This window comes from Watersipora subatra, chromosome 3 (assembly GCF_963576615.1).
Source record: "Watersipora subatra chromosome 3, tzWatSuba1.1, whole genome shotgun sequence".
Lineage (NCBI taxonomy): Eukaryota > Metazoa > Bryozoa > Gymnolaemata > Cheilostomatida > Watersiporidae > Watersipora > Watersipora subatra.
Genome location: NC_088710.1, coordinates 32,017,627 through 32,036,023, shown reverse-complemented (window position 1 = coordinate 32,036,023; position 18,397 = coordinate 32,017,627). Strand labels below are relative to the sequence as shown.

At 36.9% G+C, this 18,397-nt stretch overlaps 1 protein-coding gene across 1 annotated transcript in view; it reads left to right on the top strand.

The window, feature by feature from the left end:
* The window catches only part of LOC137391639 (CCR4-NOT transcription complex subunit 1-like), a 57,784-nt gene that overhangs the window by 13,654 nt on the left and 25,733 nt on the right, over nt 1-18,397 (top strand). Inside the window, exons 10-23 of the mRNA XM_068078157.1 lie at nt 1,521-1,664; nt 3,364-3,609; nt 3,771-3,922; nt 4,430-4,583; nt 8,073-8,196; nt 9,838-10,079; nt 10,354-10,478; nt 11,445-11,634; nt 12,323-12,509; nt 12,648-12,820; nt 14,052-14,231; nt 14,475-14,591; nt 16,251-16,496; nt 18,012-18,167. Coding sequence (XP_067934258.1) covers nt 1,521-1,664; nt 3,364-3,609; nt 3,771-3,922; nt 4,430-4,583; nt 8,073-8,196; nt 9,838-10,079; nt 10,354-10,478; nt 11,445-11,634; nt 12,323-12,509; nt 12,648-12,820; nt 14,052-14,231; nt 14,475-14,591; nt 16,251-16,496; nt 18,012-18,167 — 2,436 coding nt within the window. The remainder of the gene's footprint in view (nt 1-1,520; nt 1,665-3,363; nt 3,610-3,770; nt 3,923-4,429; nt 4,584-8,072; nt 8,197-9,837; nt 10,080-10,353; nt 10,479-11,444; nt 11,635-12,322; nt 12,510-12,647; nt 12,821-14,051; nt 14,232-14,474; nt 14,592-16,250; nt 16,497-18,011; nt 18,168-18,397) is intronic.

Genomic DNA, 18,397 nt, shown 5'->3' with positions numbered 1-18,397 from the left:
AGTTGAATAGATTGCGAGTGTAATTTTAAAAACGAATAAACAGTTAATAATGGCACAAGTACGCCAAGCCAACGATTCGAAGCTTTGGTTCTGGAAATTAAAGATTTGCAATGATCAATCGATTTTACCCACTTCCTACGAGTGAAAATAATTTGTAATCATGACTCTAATTTACCAAAGAAAATTCGAAAAAATATTATAGCTAGGTAAAACGGCAGATAAGCTATGAAACGATGATTGGAGATAGCAAAGAATTATCATTTTATTAATTAGTATATGTATTTATGACTAAAAATATTACATTTACTAAAGTATAGAAGACTCTAAGTTAATTTACCTCTATTCTGTCTTCTATTGCAGCAAAACGCTGCTGACGCCTGTCAGCTTTGGCCATAGGCTGTCTACTCCAATCTTTTACTAAAAGTTGCTCAGAAAACTCTGAGTAGCGGTCGCTCGAACTTGAAGCCATTTTAAAACTATGTATAACTTAGTAATTGTTGAAACGCGTTGAATCAGTAACGATGAGAATGAATTCTCTATGATGAGAATCTTCGAGATCACAGACAACGCGTTTTACGAGTGATAACATTTATTACGGCCTATATAAAAATTTCGCACGCATGATTGGCTAACGAATCGACCTCATATTTATCGCTCGTGGTTTCGTTTCAGATAACAAGCTAGTGACGTCACGAAATAGGCACCCGCTGGAACGTGAGCTTTTTAAAAGAGGGTCTCATTCAAACGCATATATCTCTGGACAGGGTTGGTCTACAAAGACAAAAATGGCATCAAATTGTAGCTGATGTTTTAGCCTTTTATGGGTCTTAATTTCATTTTTGACGTAACTACATCTTTAACTTTGTTATTGTTGATTTTTGGTAAGCAAAGTACATATTAAAAAAGTGTTTGAAAAATTTTGATATACCGATATTGAAACGCTGTAAAAAGCCTTCATGACTTCAGTTAAAGGACCAATCTTTATTTTGAGTACAAAATCAGAATCAGTGTGTCTGGTTTACCTAGCAAAACGATGAAAGCTGATCGTGGCAGTTATCGTTTAAAATACGACTCCACAAAATGCTTAGTCAGTTGTAAATGAATTAGTTTTTCGCTCTTGGGCATTGTTTGATCACATTAGCGATGTATGTTGTGATGTAATGCTCTACATGCATTGCTTATGTATGTAAGAATATACATAATTATATATTTAATCAGCAAATGTATTTAATTAATTACATTTTAATATAGCGTAATCTTTTTATGAACTGATTGTTTCTATTATTATAGTCAAATTTGCTAGCATGAATTACTATTAAATCGTCATGTCATATAGATATTAAAACTTGCATATATCACAAGTTAACCCATGTTCGTTACACTGCCTTCCCATAGTTGTGGATGTCATACATTTCTTTATTTCATCAAGGTGGTATAATTTGTGTGAAAGTCGCATTCATGGCTTTTTAAATGTCTAATGGAATGTTGTCTTAATAAGTTGGTGTTGTGACTCTTTACAGATTGGCTGGAACACGCTAAAGAAAGAACTGATCATCTCTCTCATTCCTCTTTTCCTTGGAAATCATCCTAATTCAGGCAGTGTTCTACAGTTTGTATGGCACTTTCCAGCTAATGTAAGGCTTTTGGCATTCCTCTTATGTCAAGTATTAGAAAATTTTACCAGGGCTTGCCATGACATGGCAAAAATCCCTGCCAGTAGTATTTTTTTTGGGAAGCAAGTATGTCAAGCCTGGCGGCGCTAGTGCCATAACTAATATTTAAAAGTTGACTTGCAACAAAATTCACATTACAGTTATTTGGTATCAAAAGATTCACCATGTCTTACTCTGTTGTGTTGTAGGTACAAAATATGTGGAAAGGTGATTACAAGCTCTTAAAAGCTCAAAAACGAACAGTTAATCGCAGCCTCACGAGACCGCCGTAGTTTGGATTCTCTTTCCAAAACGACTCAAATGTGATGTAGTTGTGAGAGATGGTTTCTGTTTACACTTTCATGCAACCTTATTCGTCGAAATATTCTCACAAATATACTTCACGCATTCAATAAAACTATGTCTATTGTTCTTACGCGTCTGTTTTATCGTCGTTGTAATGCTGTCACTTTTAGCACTGATATCTTATAATTTACCATAAAAAAATTGTTAAACTTTTTAGCCTTAGCTCGAAGGAGTGCATATCATTGTCTGATAATCATGACGAGCCTGTTGGTCACCTGTGATAATCGCAAAGTGCTGCAAAAGTTATTTGCGAAGTCTTGGGTCACATGATCAGATTACGACTTGACGATTGAATAATGCCGAAAAATGTAAAGTAGCAAGCATCTATATTTGATACGGGGTCTTCGATAAAACCCGAAGTGTTTGTCATAAACTAGTACTACGATAAGTTTTATATTGAGCTTTTTATTGGCCTTTCAATTCACGTGAGAACATACGTGACAAGACGATAACCAAATTTTGTGGTTACGTCATCGAAATAAAGAGATTCCAATCTACAGCGGCTTTTCGTCTTTGAGCTTTTAAGAGCTTGTAATTTCCACATATTTGGCACTTACAACACAACAGAGTAAGACATGGTGAATCTTTTGATACCAAATAACTGTAATGTGAATTTTGTTGCAAGTCAACCTTTGAATACCTTTTTGGCAAATGAAAGTGTGATTTTAAACATGGCTGTTAAATGATCATTATAAAATTTTCCATTGAACTGGGTCAGCACTTTCTATGTATTTTATTTAAGATGGTACTTGAAGAGCTTTATTATTATTATTATTAAGAGCTTTTGCTGTGAAGAGGCGCATGGAGCTCAAGGACACAGTCCGCGTCCTGACCTTGAAACCAACTTGTTCTGATCAGTTCTCCAAATGTCTATCTCGTTGCTGATTAGTTTTCCTGCTACCAAGTTGGCATAAGCCTTTAATAATGTAGTGGTTGATAAACCTGGTTCAAAATAATAGGTTTTCGAGCACTCAACTGGTAGCATTCGGTCAATGAAAGTACGCATCATTAATATTTGACTACACATGGCTGCTCTGCTATTGCATTCTTCTCTAGACAGCCCCAGAATCTAACCTTAAAGTAGGGACGTCTTACTTTTTAGTCATTTTTGAGAAGACTTTCAGCAAGATTAGTCTGCTCGCCAATTCTTACATAAAGGAAAACAAAACTTAGATTTTTAAATTGATAGTCAGTTTAGCTCTCGGTGTTTTCATCGCAACTACAAGGTTTGAATATTTATTTCGTGTGTGTGGTAATAAATTGTGTTTTAGTAGTATTTATATGACAGTTAAAGACGAGTATCATTTTACATTAAAACTGTTCATAAAGGAAATGGTTGTTTTAGGGGTACATGGCAGCCCTGAGAACGATGGTAATGTTCTGTATGGCTGACTGGTATCTCAGGGGAGGTGATCCCAATGATCAGACCAGGCTCTCGAGAATACTCGATGTTGCCCAAGATCTGAAGGCCCTATCTATGCTACTCAACTTGACACAGTTTACGTTTGTTGTTGACCTGGCGTGCCTCGCCTCCCGCCGCGAGTACCTCAAGTTAGACAAATGGTTGACGGACAAGATTCATGAGCACGGTGTAAGTACTAGCGGGTGTTTGGCTATTATCGATCATATTTGAGGTACTAAACAAAGGAATATCTCTTTTTTTTTGGCTTTCCGTTAATAGCTATAGGAATCTATTCTTCTAGTTACTAAGCAAACTTTTAAAAACTATTCGGATGTAACATATTCTTCTAGGAGAACTTTATAGAGGCTATGGTAGCTTTTCTCAAGAGACGCTGTCCTCCTCTGGTGGGTCTCAAGGAAGACTTACCTCACCAGCAATCCAAAGGGCAGCTTTCATTAGAAACTGTCGGAACGATTCTCACTATTCTACAAAGCTGGCTAGGGCAAGTGGCAGATTTGTTACACTGTCCTCCAAAATTATGAGATGCACTGGTGATAAGGTTAACTTTGTGTTGTATATGGAGTGATTTGTATGAGATGCCTTGGTGATAAGGTTAACTTTGTGTTGTATATGGACTGATTTGTATGAGATGCCTTGGTGATAAGGTTAACTTTGTGTTGTATATGGACTGATTTGTATGAGATGCCTTGGTTATAAGGTTAACTTTGTGTTGTATATGGACTGATTTGTATGAGATGCCTTGGTTATAAGGTTAACTTTGTGTTGTATATGGAGTGATTTGTATGAGATGCCTTGGTGATAAGGTTAACTTTGTGTTGTATATGGAGTGATTTGTATGAGATGCCTTGGTGATAAGGTTAACTTTGTGTTGTATATGGACTGATTTGTATGAGATGCCTTGGTGATAAGGTTAACTTTGTGTTGTATATGGACTGATTTGCAGTCATAGTTGTGCATGAGCTTCTTGACTTGACCACTGCTATTACAGGAGCCTTCGGTCTGAGGATCTCGCCAGAGATATCAACCAGTTGATTAACAATGCAAGTGCCCTCCTAAACAAGCCCAGGCCTATGACACAGATCTCAAATATGCCTAACATGATTGGTTTGGCAGGAGTTGCAAGCGCTCCATCGACAAGTGCAGTAAGTAACAGGGCCTGATGCGGCTAGGAAAGCCTTATTTTGTGAAACAAAAATCAAGTATTTGTTCCAAATGAATGACTGGTGGTTGTGCAATGCAGGATGCGTTTAAAAATCTACAATAAAAAATTTTTCCAATTGCAAGTTGAAATGTAATCTGATTGAATTCGGAAACCATTTTTCCATTATAAATAATACAACTTTTTCCGAGACTGTAAAACGATTTTTAAATATCACATTTTTCTACTGTATATTGAGGGTGTAGATAAGATATAAGGTACACTGAATTTCTCAAATGCTCAAAAAGCTCAAATTCTCAAATGAAAACTCATAGCCCAGCCTGGTATCCTCAGTTTTGTGTGCAATAAAGTTTGAAAATGGCTTATGGGTTTATGCTAATCAGAATTAAATAATACACTAATACGCTTAACGAAACACAATGCAGTATTTAAAACCTCAACGAACACATCTGCATATAAAGAATAAAGATAGCGAGGGAGACGAAGCAGAGCGACAGCGCATAAGTTACCACGGAGTTGTGTCATCAGGTTTCTTGGCTTATCTCGAGGAGGGCTTTTGGATTCGGAATTTTTGTTCGGCATTCAAAGCACAAACACGGATTTCGTATTCAAACTTCTATACGTTGAAGATTTAAAATGTTCAAAAAACAAAGTTGAACTATATTTTCTTTTATCCATCGTTATAGTTATTGTGGCATATATGAGTGAACACAGAATGTTTTATTATAGTTATTGTGGCATATATGAGTGAACACAATGTTTTATTATAGTTATTGTGGCATATATGAGTGAACACAGAATGTTTTATTATAGTTATTGTGGCATATATGAGTGAACACAGAATGTTTTATTATAGTTATTGTGGCATATATGAGTGAACACAGAATGTTTTATTATAGTTATTGTGGCATATATGAGTGAACACAATGTTTTATTATAGTTATTGTGGCATATATGAGTGAACACAGAATGTTTTATTATAGTTATTGTGGCATATATGAGTGAACACAGAATGTTTTATTATAGTTATTGTGGCATATATGAGTGAACACAATGTTTTATTATAGTTATTGTGGCATATATGAGTGAACACAGAATGTTTTATTATAGTTATTGTGGCATATATGAGTGAACACAATGTTTTATCATAGTTATTGTGGCATATATGAGTGAACACACAATGTTTTATTATAGTTATTGTGGCATATATGAGTGAACACAGAATGTTTTATTATAGTTATTGTGGCATATATGAGTGAACACAGAATGTTTTATTATAGTTATTGTGGCATATATGAGTGAACACAATGTTTTATTATAGTTATTGTGGCATATATGAGTGAACACAGAATGTTTTATTATAGTTATTGTGGCCTATACGAGTCAGCACAGAATGTTATATTATAGTTATTGTGGCATATATGAGTGAACACAGAATGTTATATTATAGTTATTGTGGCATATATGAGTGAACACAGAATGTTATATTATAGTTATTGTGGCATATACGAGTGAGCACAGAATGTTATATTATAGTTATTGTGGCATATATGAGTGAGCACAGAATGTTATATTATAGTTATTGTGGCATATATGAGTGAACACAGAATGTTATATTATAGTTATTGTGGCATATACGAGTGAGCACAGAATGTTATATTATAGTTATTGTGGCATATATGAGTGAACGCAGAATGTTATATTATAGTTATTGCGGCATATATGAGTGAACACGGAATGCTATATTATAGTTATTGTGGCATAGATGACTGAACACAGAATGTTTTATTATAGTTATTGTGGCATATATCGGTGAACGCAGAATGTTATATTATAGTTATTGTGGCATATATCAGTGAACACAGAATGTTATATTATAGTTATTGTGGCATATACGAGTGAGCACAGAATGTTATATTATAGTTATTGTGGCATATATCGGTGAACGCAGAATGTTATATTATAGTTATTGCGGCATATATGAGTGAACACAGAATGTTTTATTATAGTTATTGTGGCATATATGAGTGAACACAGAATGTTTTATTATAGTTATTGTGGCATATATGAGTGAACACAGAATGTTTTATTATAGTTATTGTGGCATATATGAGTGAACACAGAATGTTTTATTATAGTTATTGTGGCATATATGAGTGAACACAGAATGTTTTATTATAGTTATTGTGGCATATATGAGTGAACACAGAATGTTTTATTATAGTTATTGTGGCATATATGAGTGAACACAATGTTTTATTATAGTTATTGTGGCATATATGAGTGAACACAGAATGTTTTATTATAGTTATTGTGGCATATATGAGTGAACACAGAATGTTTTATTATAGTTATTGTGGCATATATGAGTGAACACAGAATGTTTTATTATAGTTATTGTGGCATATATGAGTGAACACAGAATGTTTTATTATAGTTATTGTGGCATATATGAGTGAACACCATGTTTTATTATAGTTATTGTGGCATATATGAGTGAACACAGAATGTTTTATTATAGTTATTGTGGCCTATAAGAGTCAGCACAGAATGTTATATTATAGTTATTGTGGCATATACGAGTGAGCACAGAATGTTATATTATAGTTATTGTGGCATATACGAGTGAGCACAGAATGTTATATTATAGTTATTGCGGCATATATGAGTGAACACGGAATGCTATATTATAGTTATTGTGGCATAGATGACTGAACACAGAATGTTTTATTATAGTTATTGTGGCATATATCGGTGAACGCAGAATGTTATATTATAGTTATTGTGGCATATATTGGTGAACACAGAATGTTATATTATAGTTATTGTGGCATATATCGGTGAACGCAGAATGTTATATTATACTTATTGTGGCATAGATGAGTGAGCACAGAATGTTATATTATAGTTATTGTGGCATATATCAGTGAACACAGAATGTTATATTTTAGTGGGAATCGACGAATTTAAAACTTTCCTTCATATTTCCCAATATAAAGGTTTAAGAAAGTAGAATTTATTTTGAGAAGCATGTTCTTTCAAAAGTTTACTGCTTATCTCTATTGGGAATGATGCTAGGGATTGAGCATTAGATGCTACAAGCGTTTTATTATATTTTGTAAATAGAATTTGGCTGCTAGCCTAGTGAGTATTAGTTGTGGCTAACCTCTAGCCATTGTTGGGAATATTTTATAGTCCCTATCGTTAACCTTTACCATATCTAATCATTGATACGGCTCTAGCTCTTAGGTAAACACAGCAAAGCATCAGTTTTTATCGATGTGACTTTGTAATGTTAGCTAGTGCTATGGCTATCTAAATACTACGTATAGCACTCCTAAATATGAGGAGCATACGAATTTGTTCAAACGACAGCAAGTGGAAGTACTCGGTGTTCATCAATATCTTTGTGATCCACTTTTAAAATCCTACAAAAACAAGCAATATCTGACACCATTCTTTCTCTCTGCAGATTGACTCTCCGTTTATACAGTCCACTACCCCTGGTGCTTCGCCTGGCAAGTTTTCTGGGCCTGGTGCTCCAGGAATACCACCAGGAGCGGGCTCCATGTCTACCGTGCGACACATGACACCAGGTGTGCTTGCAGCTTCTCTTTATTCTTTCATTTTACTTAAAGCACATAAATGACATAATTTTTTTATCATATATTTCAATACATCAGAGTCTTGGCTTTCGAATGAGCCCATTGTTTGACATGGTGAGACAGACGTTGGTGGGTGTTTATAGGATTTCCCAAGAGCTCTACCGCAGAAATGTTCAATGGTATAGACTCGAAAATTGTGACGCCACAGTTTTCATATTCAGTGTTGTGTGCTCTTATCGCCCATTTTATTGCTTACGGCTTATATTTATCAACTACGATAATGACGCTAGTGGCAGGCGAAGGTAGGACAACTCCAGAGAACCAATAAAGATGACAACGGAATCGGTGTCATTAGTTCTCTGTATACAGATTATTTCTATGATAATTAACTCAGATTCCACGCACCATACTATGTTTTCCCGATGATACTATGCACTAACCTTCTCTTTTTATTGTGATGTTGAGGGTCGCGACTGAGACTAATTAATTTCAAGCATTGCGAAAGTGCGATTGACATATAGTCCTAGGGCCACGCAACAGCAGGTCACAATTTAATCGATGTGATTTCATTACCTTCATCAACGACAGTATATTTATTGAAGCATAATTAATTAACCCAGAACATGTGTTTGTATTGGTCGGGCGGGCGTTAGTTTGATCCCTGGGCATTGTTGATTATAACATCCTAGTTTATAATTAGAGCTCTCTGGGTTTAACAGCGCCGATTGTCACAGAAAAACGCAGACTCAATGGCAGCGAAAGGAATCCACTACCTAAGGCTAAATAATAATTGTGACATCACATTGTGGGAACTGCAACCAAGTGTTTTTTATTGCAGGACATACTTTTGACACCCTGTTTTTCAGTTTTATTATTCTTTGTGTATTGAATATAGGCTCATTCGAAAGCCACGACTTTAATGTATTGAACTATAAAATAAAAAAATTATGTAATTTACGTGCTTTAAGCGATGGTCATGGGAATTTTCGTCATTTGAAGCTTTTTTGGTTGTGTATGGAAAGTGGTAGCTGGAGGAATTGCTTCAATAAGCACTTCTAGCTTGTCTGTGACAAGGTGAGCCCTTGGAAGCTGCATTTTAGCGGATTTTTGTTTGAATGCAAACTGTTTTTTAGTGAAACTGAATTTTAACAAAATGAACGGTATTTATATTGTTGTCATCAGATGATTGTATTTATGGCAGCGTTTATGAGTTTGTATAACAAAGTGTACATAATATAGTTCTCACAGACATGGATTACATGAAGGTCACAGGCTGTTTGTGTTTTACCTCTAAGACTGGTAGATATTAATCGATTAACATCCATTCTTTTATTTGCGCTTTTCTTTAACACCATTAAAATAGTGATCTACCTTAAATGTATTCTCGACTGGATTCTGTAGGATGTTTGTGTAGGTTTGTAGTATTTTTATATGCTCTTGCTAATTGCCATAAATCAGTCATTGATTACAGTTGCACAGACTGATTTCAATAAATCGATATCGAGCTTTCGTAAGAATTATTTGAGTGCCCGCGTGACAACTGGCAATTACAGTTGCCGTGACAACTGGCAATTACAGTTGCTGATAAGTGTTGAAAATATCCATATTTGTTGATTCTCTGGCATTATTTAGCAGATGCACTGGCCATTGCAGCGAGTCGTGCTCAGGCGCCCCCAACCCGAGGCTTGGGGAATATGGCTCCATCGGCTATACAAATGAATGCCATGCAGGACTTACCATTTGCTCCTGACATCGAGGATGAGGCGAATGCTAATTTTCAGAAGATATACAACCAGCCGCCCAACAACATCACCATTGATGAGGTTCTGGAGATGTTGAAACAGTTTAAGGATTCAAGTATCAAGCGAGAAAGGGTGAGCCCTTCTTATCCATTTTCTGACTCGCTTATTGGGATGTCTGTCAATGTTGCGCTTCTCCTAATGTAGTTGCAATGCTCTTATTTGTTGTAATATAACTTGGTGTGCTTGCTAACACGATGTCTAACTTTCCGCTACGCTTATGTGCAGTTACTCCTCTTATTCAAGCATCTGAATGCAAACGCACTTCAGTGCGTGATATCACATTAGGTCTTTGGTAGTTGACTGTCCATCCTAGGCATCTCTCAAACTTCCATTTCTTCTCTTACAGGATGTGTTCAGCTGCATGCTGAGAAATCTGTTTGATGAAAATAAGTTCTTTCCGCAATACCCAGACAGAGAGCTTCTCGTCACAGCAGCACTATTCGGGGGCATCATTGAGCAAGGCCTTGTTCAGTGAGTTTGCAAATGTGAAAGTTCCTTGGAAACTTTATTTTGTCATGTCATAAGCTTGCTGTTCTGGCACAGGTCAATTTTTGCTACATTTGCTGATTTTTGAGTTCATTTTTGGGAAGTCAATGCATCAAACAGCATTGTTTAGTATTTACTGAGCCAGTTTATCTCTCTGTAGGAATTGTACGAGTATAATTGTTATGGTACATCATTTAGATATTGTGACACAAATGTTACTTAGCCTGTTAACCAAACATTTTACGAATTTATGCGAGTCAGTGAAGGTTTGTTGAATATTGAGCTGGGACGTTAAAGCTAGCATTCAGCCCACATGGTTGAAGATGACCTTGTGCAAAATATTACTACATTTTATCAAAAAGTATCGGTACTTTTCTGTCAGTTGCAATTGTTGTTAACGCTTGAGGTGATTTGGCTGCCAGGATTATTCAAGATGAACATTTATAAAACTTGATAGTGATTGAAATGGGCAGAAAAAAATACGTGTTAACGATGTCATTAGTTGTAATCAGTGCAATAGTTAATATCAGATATTGCATTTAAATTGGTGTTATGCGCCTCCGTTCTGTTGGTTTCTTTGAAACTAAACCTTAAGCGTCATGAGCGCGCCTTGGATTGATCTGAGGGTTTTAACCGCGATCAAGTTTGGTCAGTTTTAATCATGAAACATCCTGGAACTCAGATCACCTCAAACACCAAAATGATTGCAAGTAATAGAGACATACCGATACTTTTTAGTAAATTTACCAAATTTGGTGGAAGTTCGTCTTTAATAGATGGTTTGGTTTTTTATTATTGCGGAGAGGAATGGAATTCTGATACAGAACCATCTTACCACTCTTGTGTGAAGCAATGATAATTATTGTATGTCTCTCTCTTGACAGTGTTGTTTCTCTGTGACGTGGAAGTTTATTTGGGCATTCTACATATCCTTTGGGTTTTCTATTACAGGCACATGGCCTTGGGCATGTCACTCAAGAATGTTCTAGAGGCGCTGAAGCAAGAGCCTAACTCAAAAATGTATATGTTTGGACTGGCTGCCTTGGATCGTTTCAAGTCCCGTCTGAAGGACTGTGCGCAGTACTGTCAACATATAGTCAGCATCCCACATTTTAACACATTTCCTCCGATACTAGCTGAGGTCAGCATGGGGTCAACGTCTTTCATTTTAGCACATTTCATTCAGCACGGGTTGAAAGTGTGAGATATATATAATGCAATTATTTTCCAATCTTTTTATTGTAGTTTATAATACAATTGTTTCAAAGCTATAAGTAGTTATATGAAGCTTTTTGTGGTTAAGTCTTTTGGGTTTATAATTAAAATACGATGTACTCTTAAGGAACAGCTGCTCTTAGCATATGATGGTTTGCCATATAAAAAGGTGATTGGAACAAATTAATTTCATATGGCATGGATGTAGTATAGAGAAGTCAGATCTGATTGGTTAGCTATCTTGTCTTAATGAGTAACAAAGGATTTGTTTTTGAGCTTCTCAGTTGTAAAAGTCGTCTCATTCCTATTCAGACAAAAATAACGTAGCGCGCTGTCATTAATTTTATAAGTGTTTGTATGTATACCTTGGTGATATTTTTCAAGATAAAAAGACCTGGTAGTTCATCTTCACCTCTTGTCTGCTTTCTCAGTTGTTTTCTATGTATTACGCTCAAGCTGGCCTCTGCTGGCATTGTGCTTGATTTTGTTTATAATTTTTGAAGCTGTCTAATTGGAAGCTCCGTCATATTTTGCGAGTAGTTATGCCACACTTTTCAACTATTAACAGAATTTCTTCTTTGTATCGGATTTTATATGCCTTTCTCTTGTTCCAGTATGTCAACTATGGGAAGATGGGTAAGGAGCCCCCTCTGGATCGACTTACTCAGCCCTCGCAGCCTGTCTCAGCGCTGCCACCCGCTGCCTCTCATCAACCAAAGGCTGGCCAGTCAATGCCTGCTGCCAACAATGCTACTGCAACGACGGTCTCTGCTCCTAGTGCAAGACCAGCCGGAGTTATTGGTCAGTTGTTTCTAAATAGATATTTGTGTGTTCGGATCTTATTTATGCCAGTTGTTTGCCATGACAATGAAATTATTTCGCTATGAAATTGTGGAGAAACATTGTGTTGCTTATACTAACCAACATTCTCATTAACAGGTCTACCAACTACGAGCAAGATGGCCAAACCATCGCTTGCCCACACGACCAACATCGACACACTACTCGCTGGAGCCGATGATAGGCAGGAACTCACAGTTCCTCCTGAAAATGTGCAGGACCGCGTCTTTTTTATATTTAACAACCTCTCACAGATGAACATGCAGCAGAAGGTATGTGTACGCGGCGGAAGGTATGTGTAGCGGCGGAAGGTATGTGTAGCGGCGGAAGGCATGTGTACGCGGCGGAAGGTATGTGTACGCGGCGGAAGGTATGTGTACGCGGCGGAAGGTATGTGTACGCGGCGGAAGGTTTGTGTACGCGGCGGAAGGTTTGTGTACGCGGCGGAAGGTTTGTGTACGCGGCGGAAGGTTTGTGTACGCGGCGGAAGGTTTGTGTACGCGGCGGAAGGTTTGTGTACGCGGCGGAAGGTATGTGTACGCGGCGGAAGGTATGTGTACGCGGCGGAAGGTTTGTGTACGCGGCGGAAGGTTTGTGTACGCGGCGGAAGGTTTGTGTACGCGGCGGAAGGTATGTGTACGCGACGAAAGGTATGTGTACGCGACGAAAGGTATGTGTACGCGACGGAAGGTATGTGTACACGACGGAAGGTATGTGTACGCGACGGAAGGTATGTGTACGCGGCGGAAGGTATGTGTACGCGGCGGAAGGTATGTGTACGCGAGGTACCCTTCTACGTGTAGCATTGGTTCTAGTTGTTTTAAGCTTACTGATGGTATACACACAGCAGCCAATTAGGCCTCATCTTTCCTATAAGGAAGATCTGGCTTCCCTATCGATTTTGCAATATGGTTGGCTATTGTAACGGAATTCGCCTGTCATAGTTACCTAGAATTCTAATATTTCGAGTGCGATAGTGGGAATTGTCTGAAAGTTTATTCGCAGTTTTTAAACTAAAAGCTTGGCTTTGGGTAGATATGTCAGTCGGTCAGTGTCCGGTGAGTTATTTAATTTAATCCAGATACACCAGGTCAAATAAAGTATTGCGATTTTAATAGTTTTTTAAGGTTATTCCACAAAATGACGTGCCTGCTAATACAAATAACATGAAGCATGTCTTTTTTACGGTTGGAAGTAATCGAGTCATGGAGAAAAAAAGTTTTTCCATTGCACTGATTATTCATGTTCTTTGGTACATGAAGTTTGCCTGTTTCTAAAATTGGACAACCTTACAGTGTTAATGATTAAGTGATGCTGAGAAAGTGTAAAGGAGTTATACAGTGAAAGAAAAAGATATGTTCTTTAGCAATTTTTTGTAAAGAGATGAATACCTCCAAGTATGGAAGATGAGCCTGTAGAATAACGCTTTACGTGAATACTCAATGCGACAGCATTATCCTTTGGTTGGCCTCTAGTAAGTTACTATTTGTCTACTTGTGACAGTCGGAAGAGCTGATAGCCGCCCTCAATGACCAGTATACCGCGTGGACAGCCCAGTACCTGGTGATGAAGAGAGCCTCCATTGAGCCCAACTTCCATCCACTCTACTCAGGCTTCCTCGATAGCCTCGACAAATGCGCTCTTAATAAGAGGGTCCTTCTTGAAACATTCCGCAATATTAAGGTTGGTGTCAAGTAGTTCTTGTTGGTTCACGGGCTAACTGATTATGTGTTGGCCTTAGCAATTTCGAGATAACTGTCTTGATTTATGTCAGCTTTTACGCATAATCCCAGCAATATTCTACTGGTTACACGAATATATATATATATGGAAACAGCTTGTTATATAATAAACAATTATATAATTGTTATATAAACAATCCTGTTATATGGAAACAGCTTGTATTAACTTCATGATAAACTACAGGTGCTGCTGAGGAGTGACAAGGGAGTTAGTAACTTCTCAGACAGATCCCTTCTGAAGAACTTGGGACACTGGCTTGGACTGCTCACGCTGGCCAAGAATAAACCCATAATCCAGCTGGTGAGAATGTCGCATTTCAGGTTCTTCGCTAACTATGATATTATCTCAGTAATGACATTGCCTGCAAGCCCTGATTTGTCAGTCTTGGTTTGTTCTCATACGGATGCGATGCGCATGTTTAGTTTGTCTTTGATGTGCATGTTTATTTTAGCTCATTGTTGCTGGACTATTGATCAAACTTTTGTTATCTGGTTTTTGACATTCAAGTTTTATGTACGTGTAGCGAAGTCTTCATCTATCATTAGTCAATCAGGAAATCTCCCAATGTGATTTCTGTCACCAGAAAGTCTTGTCTATGAAGCTCGTATGATGAACTAGTCCAGTTTCAAGTTTCTTACTACTTTTTACGTGTACATGGATTGTGGCTAATTATTAAAAAGCTTTAGATTTGAAAGTTCCTACATGAAATTGATGCAGTTTAGCAAAAGCAAAACATTCCATATTATGATTTGAGTTCAGTAGCGTGAGTAGATTAAATCTATCTAGCAACTGGTTATAAAGTACCTAAAACTTCTATTTAAACCCCCATGGTACTGCATTTTTCGACCCTTCTCCTATAGTAGCAGTCGAATAGAGTTGGCAGTCGAATAGAGGCTGATGTTGTATTTTTCAAATAACTCTTAGCTCTTTTACGGGTGAAGGGATATCACCTATATTTTGCACTCTCCTTGGTGCGGAGCAACATTATTCCTTTTAGCCACAAGAAATCTGCTAACTGACCGCCAACTTGTCGCAGATTCATTAATAAATACGCATTGGGAAGCCGATAAATATCTCTATCAGTTGCTATCTATTGCTCGAAATTAACCTGCGATGATATTATAGCCTGGGTTGCAATTTATTGCAGTTTTAAAGTTTTTTATTTCATTTTAAATTTGAAGGCATATTTTCATATAACTATATTTAGCAAGGTTGCATAAAAACTCATTGCACTCACTGATATGTTGGCTACACATGGCATTCAAATTGAGGTTTTATGGTTACCACTATTTGGTGGGGTCAAGTGTAGTGTGTTTCAGGTTTACAGGCCTTTGGAGAAATAGATTTATGAATTGGTATTCAATATACAGTGGATAAATAACTTAGAGGTTATCTTATTGCATATTAAAATTACATGTATTCGTAACCATATAGACATCATATTTTCAATTTTATTACATAGTACCAGTAGTTGATGGTATTTAATAATTACACATAATGTTATATAATGTATTTCAAGATACTCTAAAGCTGTGTGGCCATTGGTTACTTATGCAGAGAACCATTACCACAGTTTTCATTCACAGAAATAATGCCTAGTTGAAACTAAGTCAACACATAATCTCTCACAAGTCTGTAGGCCCATCAGGCGATTGTCACACATCTTACCAATTCTGTGCTAAGGCTATGAATAGTCGAGAATAATAACATCACTGCATCAGTTTCTATCAAGAAATCTATCAGCTGTTCACTAGGTAGATTATAATCAATGAAACGATTACCCCAACAGTTTGATTATCAAAGCATAACTGGATATTCTCCTAGTCGGCCATAATGAGCAAGTAGAATCATACTTGTCTTATTCATACAAGGTCTGAGGGACGTTGAGATTCGAGGTTATCGTACCTCAGATTCTTATTTTAACATTCATTGTAACCAGATCCACGTAATAATTTTTAGGATTTGGATTTAAAAGCATTGCTGTACGAAGCAAACAGCAAAGGTTCTGAGGAGCTGCTTTATGTTGTTCCATTCGTGGCCAAAGTACTAGAATCGTGTGAGAAAAGTCGCATATTCAAGCCTCCCAACCCTTGGACGGTGGGCATCTTGTGCGTGCTCGGAGAGCTGCACCAACAGCCCGACCTCAAGCTCAACCTCAAATTTGAGATCGAAGTCCTCTGTAAGAATCTGCAGATGGAGATCCAGGTATCTACTTTATATTTATCACGGATCTGCATTAGCTATATTTCCGCAGTATTAAGTAGGGTGGGCTTCTATAACAACCTTTTATGTCGATGAAGCCTTGCTAAGGTCTAAAATATACTTTCACTTAACATTTGTCTGTTTATAAATGCATGGATACTGTGGATACACAGATATACACATAAATGCATGGATATTGTAGATACACAGATATACACATAAATGCATGGATATTGTGGATACACAGATATACACATAAATGCATGGATATTGTAGATACACAGATATACACATAAATGCATGGATATTGTGGATACACAGATATACACATAAATGCATGGATATTGTAGATACACAGATATACACATAAATGCATGGATATTGTGGATACACAGATATACACATAAATGCATGGATATTGTAGATACACAGATATACACATAAATGCATGGACATTGTGGATACACAGATACACACATAAATGCATGGATATTGTAGATACACAGATATACACATAAACGCATGGATATTGTGCATACACAGATATACACATAAATGCATGGATATTGTAGATACACAGATATACACATAAATGCATGGATATTGTGGATACACAGATACACACATAAATGCATGGATGTTGTGGATACACAGATATACACATAAATGCATGGATATTGTGCATACACAGATATACACATAAATGCATGGATATTGTAGATACACAGATATGCACATAAATGCATGGATATTGTGCATACACAGATATACACATAAATGCATGGATATTGTAGATACACAGATATACACATAAATGCATGGATATTGTGGATACACAGATATACACATAAATGCATGGATATTGTAGATACACAGATATACACATAAATGCATGGATATTGTGGATACACAGATACACACATAAATGCATGGATATTGTAGATACACAGATATACACATAAACGCATGTATATTGTGGATACACAGATATCCACATAAATGCATGGATATTGTGGATACACAGATATTCACATAAATGCATGGATATTGTGGATACACAGATATTCACATAAATGCATGGATATTGTGGATACACAGATATACACATAAATGCATGGATATCGTGGATACACAGCCTGTTTCTCTCCGAGACATGCAGAAGGAAAAATGTGAAACATCAATTGCATGATAGGTTCTAGAGTGAATTAATGTAAAACAATATGTAATAGCACAGATTTATTTACACTGCCTTCTACATTCAAATTTCAATACATCATATTTGCCTTGTTATTAATAAACCCCACATTAATCTTTTATCTTTGTATCTTACACATTTTCAGACGAGCATGTAAGTTCTGCCTTGTTTAACTTTTATTCAAATGACAACGATGCCCATAGCTACTGAATGGCTACTCTGTGGCATTTGTAAGATCTGGGGTGATCGCTACATGTATTGTGCATGCTCTAGTTGTGCTGTCGCTACTGGTACTTGACGTCACAAGTCATTACTGTTGACAGGGTCTCAATCCAACAAACTTCCTCGCTGATGAGTCCTACATGGAGCTGATAGAGTGCCAGTTGACTGCTCGACCTAAGACTGAAGCACAGAATGTGCTACCGAGAGGAGGCTCGACTGGTAATCCAGAAGTTGAGACCTCTGGCACGAGTGCACAGGTGACCACTTGCAATTATAACCTACACTTCCTTCCTTTTTGATCCCTCCTTACTGCACTAATGAGAACCATACCTGTTTACCTTGGGACACAAGTTTATATTTTGCTAGGATTAGTTTCGTGAGTAGCATACAAAGTAAAATTTCGTTGCAACTTAATTTCGAATCTCTGATGAGTGCGAAAATATAGTGATGTGAAAATAAATGCAGTGGAACAAACGTAATTAGATTC